Raw genomic sequence first — 24,665 nt, 5'->3', positions numbered from 1 at the left:
AAAATAAACAACACGAATGTTACAGAATGACCTCACTGATGACACCCATATTTTTCTTAGGCCTTTGTTGTACATTTTGGTTTTTCTGACACACATCTTCCAAACAAATCCTCCCAAATACCAACTCTCACTTTAAAGCTGACACCAAGGTCAGATGGACACTTCCTCAAGAGAAGGACATGACACTGCAGAATTGTGTGCAGGAAAACATTCCCCACATGATGACCTGCAAGGCTGTGTCAGACAAAACTGATATTATGGCTTCAATTCAGGTACCTCTAGAGAGTAACAAGGTCAACTCACTTTTTCTGAAAAGTGAATGTCTATAGCTACATCAGTTGCTCCTCACACAAGTTCTTCCCCTTATCCTTCACCAGCCATGGATGGACCAGCACAAGACCTTCGGAGAAGGAGAGGCATCTGTAAATCACAGGAACTGCTTTCCCATCACTAGGGGAAAAGGCCTGAAATATAGAGGTGTTTAGGAATTTTACAATATGGTCGGGAGACAGAAAATGCGATGGAAGGGGAGCTGTCCCCTGTCACCTCAAGAAGAGCTGCAAAGCCCAAACCAGTCTGACGTGGCTGTGGTGGAAGAGGCCCGTCTTCACCACACAGTCACAAAACCACAGCACATCACTGCCACGATGATGACATCCCACCTCTCCAAAGCTTTGGTCATGTCTTCAGCCCTCCCAGAGAAACAAAATTAACAGCAGCCTTTGGTCTCTAATACCTGCATTTAAAAGCTGCCGCCAAGGTCATGTCCTCAAAAGCAGGACATGACACTGCAGAGTTGTGGGGAGCAAAATACTCCTCACCTCAGCACTCACCCGGCCTGCAAAATGCCCCAAAGCCATGGGACAAGGCTGTCCCACCCCTCCAGAACCAGAATAAAAGCCAGCCCAGAGCCTCTCTCCCTCACACACTCCTCCTCAAGCCTTCTCCTCCTGCTCCTGCCTACAACCAGGTGAGACGCAATCCCCTGACCCTCCTGCTCCTGCACCCCTGGGCCCTCTCTTCCCACACACCCAGTCCCAGCCGCCCTCATGCTCCCCCACAGCTCCACAACAGCCTCCACACTCCATTGCTGCCCCTTGCTCCCCCATGCCCCAGCCCGGCCTCACCCTCCTCTCTTCCAGGCACCCTCCACACCACACCCATGGCCTGCTACAATCGCTGCAGTCCCTGCGGACCCACCCCGCTGGCCAACAGCTGCAACGAGCCCTGTGCCCTGCAATGCCAGGATTCCCGCGTCATCATCAACCCTTCCCCTGTGATGGTCACCCTGCCAGGACCCATCATGACCTCCTTCCCCCAGAGCACCGCCGTCGGATCCACCTCCTCCGCTGCTCTGGGCACTGAGCTCAATGCCCAGGGACAGTCCATCTCTGGCGGATTTGGCTTTGGCCTTGGCTATGGCCTGGGAGGTCTGGGCTGCTATGGCAGAAGGGGCTATGGCTCCATCTCCTAAGGGCCCTCAGCACCACCCCTGACACCACCAGCTTTGCCCTCTGCCAACAGCACCTGCAACGAAAGCATCTGGGCTGATGGCCTCTCTACTTGCATCTCACACATGATTCCTTCAGCTTCTTCTTTCTCACTATTATTTCACTTCAATAAATTTTTCTTGCACCACAACCTGAGTTGCTTTCTGCTATATTTGTATTTCAAAGGTCTCACATCCTCATCCTGTGCAATGCCAGCACTCAAACATTATGCTTGATGGAAATGGAGCAAAGAACATTTCTTGGCAAACGCGTCCCCACCAGGAACAAGCAACACTGACATGGGAAAGAGGGGAGAGGGGAGACCTTCCAGAACATGACACAAGGCCATCACCTCATCCACCAAAGGCATTGACACAGTAATTATCACCTGGGCACTGCTCTTACAATGTCACGCTATGCCGGCACACACTTGAAAAATTCTCTTCTAAGCAACACTCTTGAGTCCTCCCCATGAATAAAGGAATAACATCATGCACATGGGCATGAACTCCACAGTGCAAATGCTTCCATCCCCCTTGCTCCAGCAGGCCCAGCACAGTCAGGATTTCCAGTTCAGTTCCAGGATTATGTCCAGTTCAGTTTTGGACCTCCAAGAAAAGGGACCAGATTTTCTCTTACACTCTGAGACCATCCACACACACTGAAAAATACCTACTTTGCATGTCCATGGAATTCCATTGATTTTTACTGGTGCACGTGCCCCCTTTCTCTTCATTTCTGCTGTGCGAAGAACAGCTGGGTTCCCATACACTAGTGACACCCCCCTGCCCAGTCCTGTCTCCTCAGAGCTGCAGCTCTCTCAGCATTTCTTCTAGCAAGGATCCGCCAGGGCCTTTAAGTATCTGGTGGCTCTTAATTGGTCTTTTCCACTACCCTCTTGTGCTTCTTCAGCTGTTGAGGCCAGAACTGTCCACATGGCTCCACTTCCAATCCCACCAGTGCTCTAAAGAGAGGAAGGACCACCTTTCACGAATTCATGGCAACAATTTTCTGAAATCTGTCTTAGACACAGGTGATGCTTCTCTGAAGTAATGCCCCACTGCAACCTCCTGGTCTACCTGTTCTCAATCAGCACCACAGGGTCCTGCTCACAAAACCCACTTTTCAGACTCTCAGTCCACAGCATGACCCAGGACCCAGTGCAATTCCTGTCCAGATGCACAACTTCTCATTTCCCTTGCTTGAAATTTGGGGGATTTTATCAACCCTTGGTCTCAAAGTCCTTCGGACTGGTGGAACAGCCAAGTGGTGGCTAAGACAAACCAATATCTTACAGCTCGCTGAAAGGGCAACTCTCCCACTGCTGACAAGGAATGGAAGAGTCCAGACACCCACACCTGGCACAGATGCAAAGCCCAGATCAGCCTGACACAAATGGGATATTTTGGGATCCCTCTAAATAACACACCCAGAAACTCAAAACCATGAGCTCTAAAGGCTCACATCACTGACGACACCCCACCTCTCTCAAAATCTTGGTCACGTCTTCAGTCCTCTTTGACACACACCATCAACACCAACCTTTGGTTTCAAATACTCACACTATAAACGAGGAATGACCACGATGGAAGGGGCAGCCCCTCATGCACAGCACAGCTAAAACCCCAAACCAGCCTGACATGGCTACAATCAGGAATGGGGTCCATCTTCAAAATGTACCCAGAAATTAAACCACAAAAGTGGCATAAAATTATCTCACTGATGACATTCATATTTTTCTTAGGCTTTTGTTGTATATTTTGGTTTTTCTGACACACATCTTCCAAGCAAAGCATCCCAAATATCCACACACTTAAAAGCTGACACCAAGGTCAAATGGACACGGCCTCAAGAGCAGGACATGACACTGAAGGACTGTAGGAAGGAAAACACTTCCCACAGCAACACTAAAAAGCTCATGCCAGACAAACATGATAGTACAAATTCTGTTCAAGTACCTCTAGAGTGTAATAAGGTCAACCCACACTCTTTCAAAAATAAATGTCCACAGTTCCTTCAACTGCTCCTCAAGTCTTTTTCTTGGCCTTCACCAGTTTTCCTTTCTAGATTTCACTCCAGGCCCAGGAATGAGATCCCAGAGCAAGAACTTGCTGGGCCCAGTTGAGATGAGTGCTATGGAAGAACCAACACAAGACACTGGACAGCAGGGGCAGCATCACAGGGATTAGTTTCCTACACCCAGCAGGAAAGCCCTGGAATATTAATAGGTTTAGAATGTTGGCAATGGAACGGGGGGGGAGAGATCATGATTGAAGGGGAAACACCTCATGCCCAGAAGAGCTGCAAAGCCCAGGTGAGCCTGACGTGGCTGTGATAGAATGAGGACTCCCTCCACAAGACACGCACAAACCACAGCACACCAGGGACATTGGGTGACTTCACTGTTGACACCCCATTGTCCAAGGCTCAGGTCATGTCCACACCCCTGGTCACATCCACAGCGCTCCACAAAAAACATCTTCATCAACAGCCCTTGGTCTCTAATACTTGCATTTAAAACTGCTGACAATGTCAAATGGACACGGACTCAAAAACAGGACCTGACACAGCAGAGCTGTGGGATGGAAAACACTCCGCACCTCAGAACTCACCGCTCTGAGCCAGCCAGGAACTGTGGCCTGCAAAATGCCTCAAGGCCATGGGACAAGGCTGTCCCACCCCTCTAGAACAAGAATAAAAGCCAGCCCAGAACCTCACTCCCTCACACACTTCTCCTCAAGCCTTCTCCTCCTGCTCCTGCTGACAACAAGGTGAGCCTCAAGCCAGCAAGCCTCCTGCTCCTGCACACTTCTCTCCTTGCTCCCCCACACCCCCGCCCTGCCTCATCCCTCTCTCTCTTCCAGGCACTCTCCACACCACACCCATGGCCTGCTACAACCGCTGCAGTCCCTGCGGACCCACCCCGCTGGCCAACAGCTGCAACGAGCCCTGTGCCCTGCAATGCCAGGATTCCCGCGTCATCATCAACCCTTCCCCTGTGATGGTCACCCTGCCAGGACCCATCATGACCTCCTTCCCCCAGAACACCGCCGTCGGATCCACCTCCTCGGCTGCCGTGGGCACTGAGCTCAATGCCCAGGGACAGCCCATCTCTGGCGGATTTGGCTTTGGCCTTGGCTACGGCCTGGGAGGCCTGGGCTGCTATGGCAGAAGGGGCTATGGCAACATCTGCTAAGGGCCCTCAGCACCACTCCTGATACCACCAGCTCTGCCCTTTGCCAACAGCTCCCACAACTAAAGCGCCTTGGCTCATATTTGCCCTACTTGCATCTCACCCTGGATCCCTTCAAGTCCTCTCTCTCGCCTTTTAATTATTTTGCCTCAATAAAGATTTCCTGCATCAAAGCCTCACGTCTCCTCTTCATTTTGAATTTCCAAACTCTCACACCCTCACCCATGGGCTGGATGGCAAAGGGGCACAACGCCTCCCTAAACAAGTAGAAACCCACCAGTAACAACAAAGACTGGAACAGGAAGCAGGGTTGAATTGTGACCATCCAGAACATGACAAAAATCACATCTTCTGCCATACCAAAGGTTTTGACACAACAATGCTCTCCTGCTCATTGCTCTGGTTAAGTCCCTCCATGAAAGCATGTGCTTGACAACATCTCCTCCCATTAGAACTCTTGAACCACACAAAGAATCACAATGTAATCCACTCTCAGAGAAACTCACGAGGTGCTGCAAGCTCTTCCATCCCCTCTGCTCAAGGAAGATTACCCAAGGAAGGATTTCCAGAACCATGGACACTTCAGGTTTTCATCTCTCTGGACAGAGAGACTCCTGCACCTCTATCAATCTGTGACCATTCTCACAATCAAAAAGGCTTGTCTGCTCTGTCCATGGAATCCCATCTGTTTTCATTGGTGCCGTCACTGACTCGTAACAACCCCACATCCAGCCTTGTCTCCTGGAAGTCCCAGCTCTCCAAGTCCTCTCTGAAAAATCCTCCAGCCATTTAAATATCTTGGTGGCCCTCAACTGGCCTTGCTTCACTTAGTCTGGGGGCCTCCTCCCATGGGGACCCCAGACCAGCTCACACTGACTCACATCATTTTTGAGGATGTCAAACAGTTTTGGCCTCATGAATACGACTCTTGATTTATTTCATTTGAAGTTTGACTCAACCTTGACTTTGGATCACAAAGTCCCAGGTCATGTTGTTTCGATAATTTATAAATGGAGCAGCCCACCTCACTGATCCTTTACACCACCTGTACATCTTTGCATGGTGTGCAATGATGAAGGGAGGAGACACTGCCAAGACATTGGTAAGAGGTGGAGGTAAACACCTGCCATGGCGCTCTCATCACCCACAGTAAGAGTCATTCTTTCTGTACGTAAAACAGAAATCACTAAGACAGGATTTTGCCTTCCAAATCAACTCCAACTGTTCCTCATCACCCTATATGACCTGCATTAGGAAATGCTTTGTAGGAGAAAAAATTGTACCATCCTTATCTGCAGGAACAAGGTCACTGAAAATCCATGGGCAAGGTGAGAGGGAGTAAATGCCCTGGAAGGGGCAGGACCTAATGCCCAGCACAGCCACAAAGCCACAACCAGCCTGACAGAGCTGAAAAAAATTGATGTACCTCTCTAAAATGCAGCCACAAACCAAAGCACACCTGTCCCACTGGCTGACCTCATTGATGACATCCCAATTTTCATACGCATTTGTGCTTTATTTTGGTTTCTCTGACACACACCTTCCAAGCAAATCCTGCCAAATACCAACTCTCACTTTAAAACTGCTGACACTGTTAGATGGACTTGAGCACAAGAGCAGGATATGGAATTGCAGAGTTGCAGGAAGGAAAATAGTCCCCAGCTCGTGACTACCCAGACTAGGCTAGGAAACACTGATGTTATGATTTTCATTCAGATACCTTGAGAGAGTAAAAAGGTCAATTCATTTCTTCTGAAAATTAAATGCACTCAAGTTTTCCAACTGCTACTCACATTTCATCTTCTTATCCTGCAGAAGATTTATATTCCAGGTGTCACTCAGCGCCCAGTAATGGGATCCCAGAGTGTGATCTTGCGTGGCCCAGCGCAGACGAGCGCTACGGATGAACCAACAAAGATATAGGAGAGCAGGGGAGGCATCACAGGGACTGTTCTCCTATATTCAGCAGGAAAGGCCTGGCATGGAGACAGGTTTAGAATGCTGGCAACGAGACAGGGTGGGAGAGAATGAAATGGAAGAGGACACTCATCATGCCCAGAAGAGCTACAAACCCACATGAGCCTGATGTGGCTGTGGGGGAATGAGGACCCTCTCCACAAGACACCCACAAACCAAAGCACACATGGGACATTGGGTGACTTCACTGTTGACATCCCACTGTTTGAAACTTGGGTCACATCCATCCACAGCTCTCCACAAAACACATCTTCATCAACAAACATTAGTCTCTAAAACTCGCATTTAAAAGCAGCCAGCAATGTCATATGAACACAGACTCAAAAGTAGTACATGACACAGCAGAGTTGAGGGATTTAAAACATTCCCCACCTCAGAACTCACCACTCTGATTCAATGAGGAACTTTGGCCTGAAAATGCCCCAAGGCCTAGGGACAAGGCTGTCCCGCCCCTCCAGAACCAGCATAAAAGCCAGCCCAGAGCCTCTCCCCCTCACACACTTCTCCTCAAGCCTTCAGCTCCTGCTCGTGTTGACAACCAGGTGAGCCTCACTCCCCTGACCCTCCTGCTCCTGCACCCCTGGCCCCACTCTGACAGTACGCTAGGCCCCAGACTCAGCAGCCTTCATGCCTCCCCACAGGTCCACAACCGCCTCCACAGTCCTTTACTGCCCCTTGCTCCACCATGCCCCTGCCCTTCCTCACCCTTCTCTCTCTTCCAGGCACCCTCCACACCACACCCATGGCCTGCTACAACCGCTGCAGTCCCTGCGGACCCACCCCACTGGCCAACAGCTGCAACGAGCCCTGTGCCCTGCAATGCCAGGATTCCCGCGTCATCATCAACCCTTCCCCTGTGATGGTCACCCTGCCAGGACCCATCATGACCTCCTTCCCCCAGAACACCGCCGTCGGATCCACCTCCTCCGCTGCTCTGGGCACTGAGCTCAATGCCCAGGGACAGCCCATCTCTGGCGGATTTGGCTTTGGCCTTGGCTACGGCCTGGGAGGCCTGGGCTGCTATGGCACAAGGGGCTATGGCTCCATCTGCTAAGGGCCCTCAGCACCACCCCTGACACCACCAGCTCTGCCCTCTGCCAACAGCTCCTGCAACCAAAGCATCTGGGCTGATGGCCTCTCTACTTGCATCTCACACCTGATTCCTTCAGCTTCTTTTTTCTCATCCTTCTTTGTATTCAATAAAGTTTTCTTGCATCACAACCTGAGTTGTTTCGTCTTCTTTTTGAATTCCAATGGTCTCACACCCTCACGCTGTGAAATGCCAGCACTCAACCATTACGTGGGATGGAAAGGGAGCAAGGAACATTTCTTAGCAAATATGTCCCCACCAGGAACAATCAACGCTCATATGGGAAACAGGGGAGAGTTGGGCACTTTCCAGAACATGACACAAGGCCATCGCCTCATCCACCAAAGGCTTGGACACAACAATCCTCTCCTGGGTGCTGATCTGACAAGGTCACTCTATGTCAGCATACACTTGAAATATTCTCTTCCCAGTAGCACTCTTGAGTTCTCCCTGTGAACAGAGGTACAAGAGCATCCACTTGGGCATGAAATCTGGAGAGCAAGTGCTTCCATCCCCTCTGCTCAAGCAGGCTCTGCAGGAGAACAATTTCCAGGATTAGGGCCAGTTCAGTTTTGGACCCCCAAGAAGAAGAACCATTGTCTCTTGATCATCCACATATACTGAAAAATTCTCCTTTCCTTTGCCTCTGGTATTCACTTATTGTCACTGGTACACATGCCTTCTTTCCCGTCAAGTGTGCAGTGCTGAGAACAGCTGGGCTCCCACACACTGGTGACTCCATTTGTTCCGCCTTGTCTCCTCAGAGTCCCAGCTCTCTTAGTGTGTCTTCTAGCAAGGACCCACCAGGCCCTTAATTATCTGGTGGCTCTCAACTGGTCTTTGTCCACCACCCCCTTGTTCTTCTTCACCTGTGGAGGCCAGAACTGTCCACACCAGCCCACATGGGATTTGACCAGTACTCTAAAGAGAGGAAGGGCCACCTCTCCTGATCTCATGGCAACAATTTCCTGAAATCTGTGTTGGATGCAGGTGATGCACCATTGAAGTAATTCCCCAATGCAATCTTCTGGTCTCTGTTCTCCACCAGCACCACAGGGTCCTGCTCACAAAAGCCACATTTCAGGCTCCCGGCCCACAGCATTATCCAGGGCCCAGTCCAATTCCGGACCAGGTAGATAACTTCAGATTTTCCTTGCTTGAAATTTGGGAGATTTGATTAACTCTTAGTCTTGAGGTCCTTCTGACTGATGGAAAAGCCAAGTGTGGCCTCAGACACATCAACATCTGCCAGCTCGCTGAAGGGTCAACTCTCCCACTGCGGGCAAGGAATGGAAAAGTCCAGGCACTCACACCTGGCAAAGATGCAAAGCCCAAATCAGTCTGACACACCTGGGTTAGTTTGGGGCCCCGTCAAAAAACACACCCATAAACTCAAAACGAGAGTTCCATTGGATGACCTAAATGATGACACCCCACCTCTGCAAATCTTGGTCACGTCTTCAGTCCTCTTTGACACACACCATCAACAACAGCCTTTGCTGTCAAATACTCACACTATAAAGGAGGAATGACCACAATGGAAGGAGCAGCTCCTCATGCACAGCAAAGCTACAAAGGCCACACCAGCCTGACATGGCTGCAGTGGAATGGGGCAAATCTTCACAACACACCCACAAAATAAACCACAGAAGGGCCTTTAAATACCCTCACTGATGACAACCATATTGTTCTTACTATTTGGTTGTATATTCTGCTTTCTCTGACACACATCATCCATGCCAATGCTCCCCAATATCAAGTCTCAAATTAAAGCAGACACCAAGAAGAGATGCACATGGGCTCAAGAGCCATCACAGGGCAGATTTGCGGCAAGAAATACTATCCTCACCTCATGACGTGTAAAACTGCTTATGAGAAAACTGATATGATGAACCGAGATGTCGTAGCTCTAGAGAGTAACAAGGTCAACTCACTTTTTCTGAAAGCTAAATGTACACAGTTCCTTCAACTGCTCCTCATGCCTTCTTATCCAGCACCAAATTTCCCTTTCCAGGTTGCATTCTGATCACAGCAATGGGACCCCACAGTGTGACCTTGTTAGGCCCAGTTATTTGAGCGCTATGGATGAACCAGCACAAGACGTTGGACAGTAGGGGAGGTGTCACAGGGATTGTTCTCCCATAACCAGCAGGACAGGCCTGGCATGGAGACCGGTTTAGAATGCTGGCAACGAGACAGGGTGGGAGAGAATGACATGGAAGGCGACAATCATCACCCCCAGAAGAGTTGCAAAGCCCAAATGAACCTGACATGGCTGTGAGGGTATGAGGACCTTCATGACAATACACCCAAAACCCACAGCACAGCAGGGTCAGGGGGTGGCTTCATGGTTGACGCCCCACGGTCCAAAGTACTGGTCACGTCCACAGCCATCCACAATAAACATCACCATCAACAGACTTTGTTCTCTAATGACTGTATTTAAAGCTGCCGCCAATGTCAGATGAACATGGACTCCAAGACAGAACGTGACACAGTAGAGTTGTGGGATGCAAAACACTCCCCACCTCAGGACTCACCGCTCTGAGCCAGCCAGGAATTGCAAAATGCCTCAAGGCCATGGGACAAAGCTGTCCCGCCCCTCCAGAACCAGCATAAAAGCCAGCCCAGAGCCTCTCGTCCTCACACACTTCTCCTCAAGCCTTCTCCTCCTGCTCCTGCCGACAGCAAGGTGGGCCTCAAGCCCGCACTCCTCCTGCTCCTGCACACTTCTCCCCTTGCTCTCCCATGCCTCTACCCTGCCTCATCCCTCTCTCTCTTCCAGGCACCCTCCACACCACACCCATGGCCTGCTACAACCGCTGCAGTCCCTGCGGACCCACCCCGCTGGCCAACAGCTGCAACGAGCCCTGTGCCCTGCAATGCCAGGATTCCCGCGTCATCATCAACCCTTCCCCTGTGCTGGTCACCCTGCCAGGACCCATCATGACCTCCTTCCCCCAGAACACTGCCGTCGGATCCACCTCCTCCGCTGCTCTGGGCACTGAGCTCAATGCCCAGGGACAGCCCATCTCTGGCGGATTTGGCTTTGGCCTTGGCTACGGCCTGGGAGGCCTGGGCTGCTATGGCAGAAGGGGCTATGGCTCCATCTGCTAAGGGCCCTCAGCACCACCCCTGACACCACCAGCTCTGCCCTCTGCCAACAGCTCCTGCAACCAAAGCACCTCAGCTGATGGGCACTCTACCTGCACCTCACTCTGGATCCATTCAAGTTCTCTCCCTTGCCTTTTAATTCTTTTCCCTCAATAAACTTTTCCTGCATCAAAGACTCACTTGTCTCTTCCTTTTCAATTCCAAAGACCTTACATCCTCACCCATGGCAGGCAAAGGGGCACAACACCTTCCTAAACAAGTAGAACCTCAATGGTAACAACCAGAACTGGCACAGGAGGCTTGAAGTTGAACTGGCTTGAAGTTGAAGGGTGAAGGGTGACCCTTCAGTGTATGACAAACACACATCATCTTCCATTCCAAAGGCTTGGACACAACAAAGCTCTCCTGCTCGGTGCTCTGACAAAGACTTTCTAGGCCAGCATAGCCTTGACATGATCTCCTCCCATTAGAACTCTCAAACCACACAAACAATCACAATAACATCCATTCTCAGAGAAATTCGGGAAGCGCTGCAAAGGCTTCCATCCTCTCTGATCAAGGAAGGGAACCCAGAGAAACATTTGCAGAACCATGGACAGGTCAGGTTGTCATCTCCCCGGCAGAGAGAAACTCCTGCACCTCTTCCACTCTGTGACCACCGCCACATTAAAGAACGGCTTGTCTGCTCTGTCCATGGAATTCCATCTGTTTTCATTTTGCCGTTGCCAACTTCTAAAAACCCAGCATCCAGCCTTGTCTCCTGGAAGTCCCAGCTCTCTCACTCCCTTGTGAAAAATCCTCCAAAAGTCTTGGTGGCCCTGAACTGGCCTTGATTCACTAAGCCTGTGGTCCCCCTCCCCTGTGCACCCCGAATCTGCTCACACCAACTCACATCGTTTTAGAGGATGTTCAACACTTCTAGTCTCATGGATACGACTATTGAGCCGCTTCATTTGTCAAGCTGACTCCAGCTGGACAATTGGATCACAAGGCCCCAGATCATGTTGATTAAATATTATATGAATACAGCAACCCACCTCACTGACCCTTTACACCACCTGTACATCCTTGCATAGTCTGCAATGGTGCAGTAGGTGACACTGCCAAGACATTGCTGAGAGGTAGAGGTAAACACCAGCCATGGCTCCCTCAGCATCCACAGCAGGATTCTTTTTTTCTGTATGTAACACAGAGGTCACTAAGACAGGATTTTGCCTTCCAAATCAACTCCAACTGTTCCTCATCACCCTGTATGACCTGCATTAGGAAATGCTTTGTAGGGGAAAAATTGTCCCAACCTTGTCTGCAGGAACAAGGTCCCTGAAAATCCATGGGCAAGATGGGAGGGAGTAAATGCCCTGGAAGGGGCAGGACCTAATGCCCAGCACAGCCACAAAGCCCAGAGCAGCCTGACAGGGCTGTAAAGGAATGGGGTCCCTCCCTCCAATGCAGCCACAAACCAAAGAACCCCTGTCCCATACGTTGACCTCATTGTTGACATCCCAAGTTTCCTAGGTATTTGTGGTTTATTCTGGTTTCTCTGACACGCACTTTCCAAGCAAATCCTCCCAAATACCAACTCTCACTTTAAAGCTGCTGCCAAGGTCAGATGGACTCGAGCACAAAAGCAGGACATGGAGATGTAGAGTTACAGGAAGAAAAGAGTCCCCAGCTCATGGCTCATCAGCCTGGGCCAGGTAAGACTGACCTTATGATTTACATTCATGTACTTTCAGAAAGTTAAAAGGTCAACACATTTCTTCTGAAAATTGAACGTATCCAGGTCATTCAAGTACTCCACAGACATCATCTTCTGATCCTTCACAAGATTTCATTTCTAAGTGTCACTCAGAGTCCAGCAATGGAACCCCACAGTGTGACCAAGCTATGGCAAGTTGAGATGAGCACTACTGATGAATAAAACCCAAGACATTACAGGGCCTGACAAGAGTCCCCAAACCATAGGGATTGTTTTCTCACATCCAGCTGGAAAGGCATGCCATAGAGACAGGTTTAGAATGTTGGCAATCGGACAGGGAGAAAATGTGGATGATGGAAGGGGACACACATCGTCCCCAGAAGAACTGCAAAGCCCAGATGAGCTTGACGTGGTTGTGAAGGACTGAGGAGCCTCTCCACAAGACACCCACAAACCACAGCAAAACACGGCCATTGGGTCACTTTACTGGTGACACCCACTCGCCAAATCTGACATCCACAGCCCTCCACAAAAAAATCTTCATCAAATGCCCTTGGTCTCTAATACTTGCATTTAAAAGTTGCTGACAATGTCATAAGAACAGGGACTCAAAAGTAAGACATGACACAGCAGAGTTGTGGGATGGAAAACATTCCCCACTGGAGGATTCACCACTCTGAGCCAGCCAGGGACTGTGGCCTGCAAAATGCCCCAAGGTCATGGGACAAGGCTGTCCCGCCCCTCCAGAACCAGCATAAAAGCCAGCCCAGAGCCTCTCTCCCTCACACACTTCACCGAAGCCTTCTCCTCCTGCTCCTGCCAACAACCAGGTGAGTCTCAAGCCCTAACCCTCCTGCTCCTGCACACCTGGCTCTTCTCTTCCAGCACGCTCTGCTCCAGCCTCAGCAGCCCTCACACCTCCCCACAGCCCCACTACAGCCTCCACACTCCCTCACTCTTCTACAGCATTGCCCCTCACACTCCCACACCCTTGTCCTAACTCACCCTTTCTCTTCCAGGCACCCTCCACACCACACCCATGGCCTGCTACAACCGCTGCAGTCCCTGCGGACCCACCCCGCTGGCCAACAGCTGCAACGAGCCCTGTGCCCTGCAATGCCAGGATTCCCGTGTCATCATCAACCCTTCCCCTGTGCTGGTCACCCTGCCAGGACCCATCATGACCTCCTTCCCCCAGAACACCGCCGTCGGATCCACCTCCTCCGCTGCTCTGGGCACTGAGCTCAATGCCCAGGGACAGCCCATCTCTGGCGGATTTGGCTTTGGCCTTGGCTACGGCCTGGGAGGCCTGGGCTGCTATGGCAGAAGGGGCTATGGCTACATCTGCTAAGGGCCCTCAGCACCACCCCTGACACCACCAGCTCTGCCCTCTGCCAACAGCTCCTGCAACCAAAGCATCTGGGCTGATGGCCTCTCTACTTGCATCTCACACCTGATTCCTTCAGCTTCTTTTTTCTCATCCTTCTTTGTATTCAATAAAGTTTTCTTGAATCACAACCTGAGTTGTTTCGTCTTCTCTTTGAATTCCAATGGTCTCACACCCTCACGCTGTGAAATGCCAGCACTCAACCATTATGTGGGATGGAAAGGGAGCAAAGAACATTTCTTAGCAAATATGTCCCCACCAGGAACAATCAACACTCACAAGGGAAACAGGGGAGAGTTGGGCACCTTCCAGAACATGACACAAGGCCATCACCTCATCCACCAAAGGCTTGGACACAACAATTCTCTCCTGGGCGCTGCTCTGACAAGGTCACTCTATGTCAGCATACACTTGAAATATTCTCTTCCCAGTAGCACTCTTGAGTTCTCGCCGTGAACAGAGGTACAAGAGCATCCACTTGGGCATGAAATCTGGAGAGCAAGTGCTTCCATCCCCTCTGCTCAAGCAGGCTCTGCAGGAGAACAATTTCCAGGATTAGGGCCAGTTCAGTTTTGGAGCCCCAAGAAGAAGAACCATTGTCTCTTGATCATCCACATATACTGAAAAATCCTCCTTTCCTTTACCTCTGGTATTCACTTATTGTCACTGGTACACATGCCTTCTTTCCTGTCAAGTGTGCAGTGCTGAGAACAGCTGGGCTCCCACACACTGGTGACTCCATTTGTTCCGCCTTGTCTCCTCAGAGTCCCAGCTCTCTTAGTGTGTCTTCTACAAAGCACCCACCAGGCCCTTAATTATCTGGTGGCTCTCAACCGATCTTTGTCCACCACCCCCTTGTTCTTCTTCACCTGTGGAGGCCAGAACTGTCCACACCACCCCACATGGGATTTGACCAGTACTCTAAAGAGAGGAAGGGCCACCTCTCCTGATCTCATGGCAACAATTTTCTGAAATCTGTGTTGGACGCAGGTGATGCACCATTGAAGTAATTCCCCAATGCAATCTTCTGGTCTCTGTTCTCCACCAGCACCACAGGGTCCTGCTCACAAAAGCCACATTTCAGGCTCCCTGCCCACAGCATTATCCAGGGCCCAGTGCAATTCCGGACCAGGTACACAACTTCAGATTTTCCTTGCTTGAAATTTGGGAGATTTGATTAACTCTTAGTCTTGAGGTCCTTCTGACTGACGGAACAGCCAACTGTGGCCTCAGACACATCAACATCTGCCAGCTCGCTGAAGGGTCAACTCTCCCACTGCGGGCAAGGAATGGAAAAGTCCAGGCACTCACACCTGGCAAAGATGCAAAGCCCAAATCAGTCTGACACACCTGGGTTAGTTTGGGGCCCCGTCAAAAAACACACCCATAAACTCAAAACGAGAGTTCCATTGGATGACCTCACTGATGACACCCCACCTCTGCAAATCTTGGTCACGTCTTCAGTCCTCTTTGACACACAACATCTACACTAGACTTTGGTTTCTAATACTCACACTATAAAGGAGGAATGACCACAATGGAAGGAGCAGCTCCTCAGGCACAGCAAAGCTGCAAAGCCCACACAAGCCTGACATGACTGCAGTGGAATGGGGCAAATCTTCACAACACACCCACAAAATAAACCACAGAAGGGCCTTTAAACACCCTCACTGATGACAACCATATTATTCTTACTATTTTGTTGCATATTCTGCTTCCTCTGACACACATCATCCATGCCAATGCTCCCCAATATCAAGTCTCAAATTAAAGCAGACACCAAGAAGAGATGGACATGGACTCAAGAGCCATCACAGGGCAGATTTGTGGCCAGAAATACTATCCTCACCTCATGACTTGTAAAACTGTTTATGAGAAAACTGATATGATAAACCTAGATGTCGTAGCTCTAGAGAGTAACAAGGTCAACTCACTTTTTCTGAAAGCTAAAAGGACATAGTTCCTTCAACTGCTCCTCATGCCTTCTTATCCAGCACCAAATTTCCCTTTCCAGGTTCCATTCTGATCACAGCAATGGCACCCCACAGTGTGACCTTGTTAGGCCCAGTTATTCCAGCGCTATGGATGAACCAGCACAAGACCTTGGACAGTAGGGGAGGTGTCACAGGGATTGTTCTCCCATAACCAGCAGGACAGGCCTGGCATGGAGACAGGTTTAGAATGCTGGCAACGAGACAGGGTGGGAGAGAATGACATGGAAGGGGACACTCATCACCTCCTGAAGAGTTGCAAAGCCCAAATGAGCCTGACATGGCTGTGACGGTATGAGGACCTTCTTGACAATACACCCAAAAACCACAGCACACCAGGGTCAGGGGGTGGCTTCATGGTTGACGCCCCATGGTCCAAAGTTCTGGTCACGTCCACAGCCCTCCACAATAAACATCACCATCAACAGACTTTGTTCTCTAATACCTGTATTTAAAGCTGCTGCCAATGTCAGATGAACATGGACTCAAAGACAGAACATGACACAGCAGAGTTGTGGGATGCAAAACACTCCCCACCTCAGGACTCACCGCTCTGAGCCACCCAGGAACTGTGGCCTGCAAAATGCCTCAAGGCCATGGGACAAAGCTGTCCCACCCCTCCAGAACCAGCATAAAAGCCGGCCCAGAGCCTCTCCCCCTCACACACTTCTCCTCAAGCCTTCTCCTCCTGCCGAAAGCAAGGTGAGCCTCAAGCCCGCACATCTCCTGCTCCTGCACACTTCTCTCCTTGCTCTCCCACGTCTCTACCCTGCCTCATCCCTCTCCCTCTTCCAGGCACCCTCCACACCACACCCATGGCCTGCTACAACCGCTGCAGTCCCTGCGGACCCACCCCGCTGGCCAACAGCTGCAACGAGCCCTGTGCCCTGCAATGCCAGGATTCCCGCGTCATCATCAACCCTTCCCCTGTGCTGGTCACCCTGCCAGGACCCATCATGACCTCCTTCCCCCAGAACACCGCTGTCGGATCCACCTCCTCGGCTGCTCTGGGCACTGAGCTCAATGCCCAGGGACAGCCCATCTCTGGCGGATTTGGCTTTGGCCTTGGCTACGGCCTGGGAGGCCTGGGCTGCTATGGCAGAAGGGGCGGCTACATCTGCTAAGGGCCCTCAGCACCACCCCTGACACCACCAGCTCTGCCCTCTGCCAACAGCTCCTGCAACCAAAGCACCTTGGCTGATGGCCTCTCTACTTGCACCTCACACCTGATTCCTTCAGCTTCTTTTTTCTCATCCTTCTTTGTATTCAATAAAGTTTTCTTGCATCACAACCTGAGTTCTTTCGTCGTCTTTTTGAATTCCAATGGTCTCACACCCTCATCCTGTGCAATGCCAGCACTCCACCATTATGTGGGAAGGAAAGGGAGCAAAGAACATTTCTTAGTAAATATGTCCCCACCCAAACATCCAACACTGACCTGGGAAAGAGGGGAGAGGGGAGATCTTCCAGAACATGACACAAGGCCATCACCTCATCTACCAAAGGCTTGCTCGCAGCTATTCTCTCCTGGACACCGCATAACAAAGTCACTCCATGCCACCACACACTTGAAAAATTCCCTTCCCTGTAATACTTATTGAGTCCTCCCCACAAACAGAGGAATAACATCATGCACTTTGGCAGCAACTCCGCAGTGCAAATTCTTCCATCTCCCTTTCTCAAGCAGGCCCAGCACAGGCAGGATTTCCAGAATTATGTCCAGTTCAGTTTTGGACCTCCAAGAAGAGAGACCCCATTGTCTCTTACATTCTGGGACAATCCACACACACTGAAAAATATTTACTTTTCTCACCCATGGTATTCCATCGATTTTCAATTGTGCACATGCCTTCTTTCCTTCATGTGTGGAGTACTGAGAACACCAGGGCTCCCACTCACTGATAACACATTCATGCCCAGCCTTGTCTACCCAGAGTCCATGCTCTCTCAGTCTCTCCTATGCCAAAGATTGTCCAACCCTTGCAATATCTGGTGGCTCTCACCCTCTCTTTGTTCACTACCCACTTGTGCCTCTCCTGTGGAGGCCAGAACTGTCCACAGGGCTCCTCACAGGATCTCCTCAGTCTTCTAAAGAGAGGAAGGGCCACCTCTCACAACTTCATGGCAAGAATCTCCTGAAATCTGTCATGGACACGTGATGCTCCACTAATGTGATTCTCCACTGCAACTTTCTGGTTTGGGTTCTTGATCAGCACCAGAGGGTCCTGCTCACAAAAGCCACTTCTCAGACTCTCAGCCTACAGCATGAGCCAGAGGCAAATGCTATTCCTGTCCAGATGCACAACTTCAGAGTTCTCTTGTTTGAAATTTGGGAGGTTCCCTTCAAACCTTAGTCTCAAGGTCCTTCTGAATGGTCGAACAGCCAAGTGGGGCCTCAGTCACTCCATCCCCTGCCAGCTCCCTGAAGGGGCAACTCTCCCTCTGCTGACACAGAATGCAACACTCCAGGCACTCACACCTGGCACAGATGCAAAGCCCAGACCTGCCTGACACAGCTGGGATAGTTTGGAGCCCCTCCTCACCCACAACACACCTACACACCCAAAACCATGAGTTCCATTGGATGACCTCACTGATGACAACCCACCTCGGCAAATCTTGGTCATGTCTTCAGTCCCCTTTGACACACACCATCAACACCAGCCTTTGGTGTCAAACACTCACACTATGAAGGAGGAATGACCACAATGGAAGGAGCAGCTCCTCAGGCACAGCACAGGTACAAAGACCACACCAGCCTGACATGGCTGCAGTGGAATGGGGCAAATCTTCACAACACACCCACAAAATAAACCACAGAAGGGCCTTTAAACACCCTCACTGATGACAACCATATTGTTCTTACTATTTTGTTGCATATTCTGCTTTTTCTGACACACATCATCCATGCCAATGCTCCCCAATATCAAGTCTCAAATTAAAGCAGACACCAAGAAGAGATGGACATGGGCTCAAGAGCCATGACAAGGCAGATTTGCGGCGAGAAATACTATCCTCACCTCATGACTTGTAAAACTGTTTATGAGAAAACTGATATGATAAACCTAGATGTCGTAGCTCTAGAGAGTAACAAGGTCAACTCACTTTTTCTGAAAGCTAAATGTACACAGTTCCTTCAACTGCTCCTCATGCCTTCTTATCCAGCACCAAATTTCCCTTTCCAGGTTCCATTCTGATCACAGCAATGGGATCCCACAGTGTGACCTTGTTAGGCCCAGTTATTCCAGCGCTATGCATGAACCAGCACAAGACGTTGGACAGTAGGGGAGGTGTCACAGGGATTGTTCTCCCATAACCAGCAGGACAGGCCTGGCATGGAGACAGGTTTAGAATGCTGGCATTGAGACAGGCTGGCAGAGAATGACAGGGAAGGGGACACTCATCACACCCAGAAGAGTTGCAAAGCCCAGATGAGCCTGACATGGCTGTGAGGGTATGAGGACCTTCTTGACAATACACCCAAAAACCGCAGCACACCAGGGTCAGGGGATGGCTTCATGGTTGACGCACCACGATCCAAAGTTCTGGTCACGTCCACAGCCCTCCACAATAAACAACACCATCAACAGACTTTGTTCTCTAATACATGTATTTAAAGCTGCCACCAATGTCAGATGAACATGGACTCCAAGACAGAACATGACACAGCAGAGTTGTGGGATGCAAAACACTCCCCACCTCAGGACTCACCACTCTGAGCCACCCAGGAACTGTGGCCTGCAAAATGCCTCAAGGCCATGGGACAAAGCTGTCCCGCCCCTCCAGAACCAGCATAAAAGCCGGCCCAGAGCCTTTCTCCCTCACACACTTCTCCTCAAGACTTCTACTCCCGCTCCCGCCGACAGCAAGGTGAGCCTCAACCCCGCAAACCTCCTGCTCCTGCACACTTCTCTCCTTGCTCCCCCATGCCTCTACCCTGCCTCATCCCTCTCTCTCTTCCAGGCACCCTCCACACCACACCCATGGCCTGCAACAGCCTCTGCCGTCCCTGCGGACCCACCCCGCTGGCCAACAGCTGCAACGAGCCCTGTGCCCTGCAATGCCAGGATTCCCGCGTCATCATCAACCCTTCCCCTGTGCTGGTCACCCTGCCAGGACCCATCATGACCTCCTTCCCCCAGAGCACCGCCGTCGGATCCACCTCCTCGGCTGCTCTGGGCACTGAGCTCAATGCCCAGGGACAGCCCATCTCTGGCGGATTTGGCTTTGGCCTTGGCTACGGCCTGGGAGGCCTGGGCTGCTATGGCAGAAGGGGCTATGGCTCCATCTGCTAAGGGCCCTCAGCACCACCCCTGACACCACCAGCTCTGCCCTCTGCCAACAGCTCCTGCAACCAAAGCACCTTGGCTGATGGCCTCTCTACTTGCACCTCACACCTGATTCCTTCAGCTTCTTTTATCTCATCCTTCTTTGTATTCAATAAAGTTTTCTTGCATCACAATCTGAGTTGTTTCGTCTTCTTTTTGAATTCCAATGGTCTCACACCCTCACCCTGTGCAATGCCAGCACTCAACCATTATGTGGGAAGGAAAGGGAGCAAAGAACCTTTCTTAGTAAATATGTCCCCACCAAAACATCCAACACTGACATGGGAAAGAGGGGAGAGGGGAGATCTTCCAGAACATGACACAAGGCCATCACCTCATCTACCAAAGGCTTGCTCGCAGCTATTCTCTCCTGGACACCGCATAACAAAGTCACTCCATGCCACCACACACTTGAAAAATTCCCTTCCCCGTAATACTTATTGAGTCCTCCCCACAAACAGAGGAATAACATCATGCACTTGGGCAGCAACTCCGCAGTGCAAATTCTTCCATCTCCCTTTCTCAAGCAGGCCCAGCACAGGCAGGATTTCCAGAATTATGTCCAGTTCAGTTTTGGACCTCCAAGAAGAGAGACCCCATTGTCTCTTACATTCTGGGACAATCCACACACACTGAAAAATACTTACTTTTCTCACCCATGGTATTCCATCTATTTTCAATTGTGCACATGCCTTCTTTCCTTCATGTGTGGAGTACTGAGAACACCAGGGCTCCCACTCACTGATAACACATTCATGCCCAGCCTTGTCTACCCAGAGTCCATGCTCTCTCAGTCTCTCCTGTACCAAAGATTGTCCAACCCTTGCAATATCTGATGGCCCTCAACCTCTCTTTCTTCACTACCCACTTGTGCATCTCCTGTGGAGGCCAGAACTGTCCACAGGGCTCCTCACAGGATCTCCTCAGTGTTCTAAAGAGAGGAAGGGCCACCTCTCACGACTTCATGGCAAGAATCTCCTGAAATCTGTCATGGACACATGATGCTCCACTAATGTCATGCTCCACTGCAACTTTCTGGTTTGGGCTCTTGATCAGCACCAGAGGGTCCTGCTCACAAAAGCCACTTCTCAGACTCTCGGCCTACAGCATGAGCCAGAGGCAAATGCTATTCCTGTCCAGATGCACAACTTCAGAGTTCTCTTGTATGAAATTTGGGAGGTTCCCTTCAAACCTTAGTCTCGTGGTCCTTCTGAATGGTCGAACAGCCAAGTGGGGCCTCAGTCACTCCATCCCCTGCCAGCTCCCTGAAGGGGCAACTCTCCCTCTGCTGACACAGAATGCAACACTCCAGGCACTCACACCTGGCACAGATGCAAAGCCCAGACCTGCCTGACACAGCGGGGATAGTTTGGGGCCCCTCCTCACCCACAACACACCCACACACCCAAAACCATGAGTTCCATTGGATGACCTAAATGATGACACCCCACCTCTGCAAATCTTGGTCATGTCTTCAGTCCTCTTTGACACACACCATCAACACCAGCCTTTGGTGTCAAACACTCACACTATGAAGGAGGAATGACCACAATGGAAGGGCAGCTCCTCATGCACAGCACAGGTACAAAGCCCGCACAAGCCTGACATGACTGCAGTGGAATGGGGCAAATCTTCACAACACACCCACAAAATAAACCACAGAAGGGCCTTTAAACACCCTCACTGATGACAACTATATTGTTCTTACTATTTTGTTGTATATTCTGCTTTCTCTGACACTCATCATCCATGCCAATGCTCCCCAACATCAAGTCTCAAATTAAAGCAGACACCAAGAAGAGATGCACATGGACTCAAGAGCCATGACAGGGCAGACTTGCGGCGAGAAATACTATCCTCACCTCATGACTTGTAAAACTGTTTATGAGAAAACTGATATGATGAACCTAGATGTCGTAGCTCTAGAGAGTAACAAGGTCAACTCACTTTTTCTGAAAGCTAAATGGACACAGTTCCTTCAACAGCTCCTCATGCCTTCTTATCCAGCACCAAATTTCCCTTTCCAGGTTCCATTCTGATCACAGCAATGGCACCCCACAGTGTGACCTTGTTAGGCCCAGTTATTCGAGCGCTGTGGATGAACCAGCACAAGACGTTGGACAGTAGGGGAGGTGTCACAGGGATTGTTCTCCCATAACCAGCAGGACAGGCCTGGCATGGAGACAGGTTTAGAATGCTGGCAACAAGACAGGGTGGGAGAGAATGACATGGAAGGGGACACTCATCACCTCCTGAAGAGTTGCAAAGCCCAGATGAGCCTGACATGGCTGTGAGGGTATGAGAACCTTCTTGACAATACACCCAAAAACCACAGCACACCAGGGACAGGGGGTGGCTTCATGGTTGATGCCCCACGGTCCAAAGTTCTGGTCACGTCCACAGCCCTCCACAATAAACATCACCATCAACAGACTTTGTTCTCTAATACCTGTATTTAAAGCTGCTGCCAATGTCAGATGAACATGGACTCAAAGACAGAACATGACACAGCAGAGTTGTGGGATGCAAAACACTCCCCACCTCAGGACTCACCGCTCTGAGCCAGCCAGGAACTGTGGCCTGCAAAATGCCTCAAGGCCATGGGACAAAGCTGTCTTGCCCCTTGAGAACCAGCATAAAAGACAGCCCAGAGCCTCTCTCCCTCACACAATTCTCTCAAGCCTTCACCTCCTGCTCCTGCCGACAGCAAGGTGAGCCTCAAGCCCGCAAACCTCCTGCTCCTGCACACTTCTCTCCTTGCTCTCCCACGCCTCTACCCTGCCTCATCCCTCTCCCTCTTCCAGGCACCCTCCACACCACACCCATGGCCTGCTACAACCGCTGCAGTCCCTGCGGACCCACCCCACTGGCCAACAGCTGCAACGAGCCCTGTGCCCTGCAATGCCAGGATTCCCGCGTCATCATCAACCCTTCCCCTGTGATGGTCACCCTGCCAGGACCCATCATGACCTCCTTCCCCCAGAACACCGCCGTCGGATCCACCTCCTCCGCTGCTCTGGGCACTGAGCTCAATGCCCAGGGACAGCCCATCTCTGGTGGATTTGGTGGCTTTGGCCTTGGCTACGGCCTGGGAGGCCTGGGCTGCTATGGCACAAGGGGCTATGGCTCCATCTGCTAAAGGCCCTCAGCACCACCCCTGACACCACCAGCTCTGCCCTCTGCCAACAACTCCTGCAACAAAAGCACCTCAGCTGATGGTCACACGACTTACACCTCACTCTGGATCCATTCAAGTTCTCTCCCTTGCCTTTTAATTCTTTAGCCTCAATAAACTTTTCCTGCATCACTCACTTGTCTCTTCCTTTTCAATTCCAAAGCCCTTACATCCTCACCCATGGGAGGCAAAGGGGCAAAACGCCTTCCTAATCAAGTAGAACCTCAATGGTAACAACCATAACTGGCACAGGAGGCTTGAAGTTGAAGGGTCAATGGTGACCCTTCAGTATATGAGAAACACACATCATCTTCCATTCCAAAGGCTTGGACACAACAAAGCTCTCCTGCTCGGTGCTCTGACAAAGACTTTCTAGGCCAGCATAGCCTTGACATGATCTCCTCCCATTAGAACTCTCAAACCACACAAACAATCACAATAACATCCACTCTCAGAGAAATTCGGGAAGCGCTGCAAGGGCTTCCATCCTCTCTGATCAAGGAAGGGAACCCAGAGAAACATTTGCAGAACCATGGACAGGTCACGTTGTCATCTCCCTGGCAGAGAGAAACTCCTGCACCTCTTCCACTCTGTGACCACCATCACAATAAAGAACGGCTTGTCTGCTCTGTCCATGGAATTCCATCTCTTTTCATTTTGCCGTTGCCAACTTCTAAAAACCCAGCATCCAGCCTTGTCTCCTGCAAGTCCCAGCTCTCTCAGTCCCTTGTGAAAAATCCTCCAAAAATCTTGGTGGCCCTGAACTGGCCTTGATTCACTAAGCCTGTGGTCCCCCTCCCCTGTGGACCCCGAACCTGCTCACACCAACTCACATCATTTTAGAGAATATTGAACACTTCTGATCTTATGGATACGACAATTGAGCCGCTTCATTTGTCAAGCTGACTCCAGCTGGACAATTGGATCACAAGCCCCCAGATCATGTTGATTAAATTTTATATGAACACAGCAACCCACCTCACTGACCCTTTACACCACCTGTACATCCTTGCATAGTCTGCAATGGTGCAGTAGGTGACACTGCCAAGACATTGCTGAGAGGTGGAGGTAAACACCAGCCATGGCTCCCTCAGCATCCACAGCAGGATTCTTTTTCTCTGTACGGAACACAGAGGTCACTAAGACAGGATTTTGCCTTCCAAATCAACTCCAACTGTTCCTCATCACCCTTTATGACCTGCATTAGGAAATGCTTTGTAG

The 24,665-nt window shown here is 50.6% G+C and overlaps 7 protein-coding genes and 1 pseudogene across 7 annotated transcripts; all 8 read left to right on the top strand.

Annotated features, from left to right (window-relative positions):
* Positions 1 to 845: 845 nt before the first annotated feature.
* LOC131085263 (feather beta keratin-like) lies at positions 846 to 1,474 on the top strand. Its single transcript, XM_058027250.1, has 2 exons — positions 846 to 970; positions 1,117 to 1,474. The coding sequence occupies exons 1-2, from the start codon at positions 846 to 848 to the stop codon at positions 1,472 to 1,474; spliced, it is 483 nt and encodes a 160-aa protein (XP_057883233.1).
* Positions 1,475 to 4,136: 2,662 nt separating this feature from the next.
* Positions 4,137 to 4,686, top strand: LOC131088486 (feather beta keratin-like). Its single transcript, XM_058032594.1, has 2 exons — positions 4,137 to 4,257; positions 4,352 to 4,686. Exons 1-2 carry the CDS (start codon positions 4,137 to 4,139, stop codon positions 4,684 to 4,686), a joined length of 456 nt encoding a protein of 151 aa, XP_057888577.1.
* Positions 4,687 to 7,375: 2,689 nt separating this feature from the next.
* On the top strand, positions 7,376 to 7,714 carry LOC131090939 (feather beta keratin-like). The gene has a single exon (XM_058036636.1). The coding sequence runs from the start codon at positions 7,403 to 7,405 to the stop codon at positions 7,712 to 7,714; it is 312 nt and encodes a 103-aa protein (XP_057892619.1). The 5' UTR covers positions 7,376 to 7,402.
* A 2,603-nt stretch (positions 7,715 to 10,317) lies between these two features.
* Positions 10,318 to 10,867, top strand: LOC131090982 (feather beta keratin-like). The gene is made up of 2 exons (XM_058036725.1): positions 10,318 to 10,438; positions 10,533 to 10,867. The coding sequence occupies exons 1-2, from the start codon at positions 10,318 to 10,320 to the stop codon at positions 10,865 to 10,867; spliced, it is 456 nt and encodes a 151-aa protein (XP_057892708.1).
* A 2,402-nt stretch (positions 10,868 to 13,269) lies between these two features.
* LOC131085193 (feather beta keratin-like) lies at positions 13,270 to 13,914 on the top strand. The gene is made up of 2 exons (XM_058027116.1): positions 13,270 to 13,393; positions 13,583 to 13,914. Exons 1-2 carry the CDS (start codon positions 13,270 to 13,272, stop codon positions 13,912 to 13,914), a joined length of 456 nt encoding a protein of 151 aa, XP_057883099.1.
* A 2,610-nt stretch (positions 13,915 to 16,524) lies between these two features.
* LOC131089122 (feather beta keratin-like) lies at positions 16,525 to 17,065 on the top strand (annotated as a pseudogene).
* Positions 17,066 to 19,686: 2,621 nt separating this feature from the next.
* LOC131085111 (feather beta keratin-like) lies at positions 19,687 to 20,236 on the top strand. The gene is made up of 2 exons (XM_058026988.1): positions 19,687 to 19,792; positions 19,887 to 20,236. Exons 1-2 carry the CDS (start codon positions 19,687 to 19,689, stop codon positions 20,234 to 20,236), a joined length of 456 nt encoding a protein of 151 aa, XP_057882971.1.
* Positions 20,237 to 22,856: 2,620 nt separating this feature from the next.
* Positions 22,857 to 23,408, top strand: LOC131090981 (feather beta keratin-like). Its single transcript, XM_058036710.1, has 2 exons — positions 22,857 to 22,980; positions 23,074 to 23,408. The coding sequence occupies exons 1-2, from the start codon at positions 22,857 to 22,859 to the stop codon at positions 23,406 to 23,408; spliced, it is 459 nt and encodes a 152-aa protein (XP_057892693.1).
* Positions 23,409 to 24,665: the final 1,257 nt, after the last annotated feature.

This window comes from Melospiza georgiana, chromosome 1 (assembly GCF_028018845.1).
Source record: "Melospiza georgiana isolate bMelGeo1 chromosome 1, bMelGeo1.pri, whole genome shotgun sequence".
In the NCBI taxonomy this organism is placed as follows: domain Eukaryota; kingdom Metazoa; phylum Chordata; class Aves; order Passeriformes; family Passerellidae; genus Melospiza; species Melospiza georgiana.
Note: the sequence above shows the minus strand (reverse complement) of the source record. Positions and strands in the feature narration are given on the sequence as shown.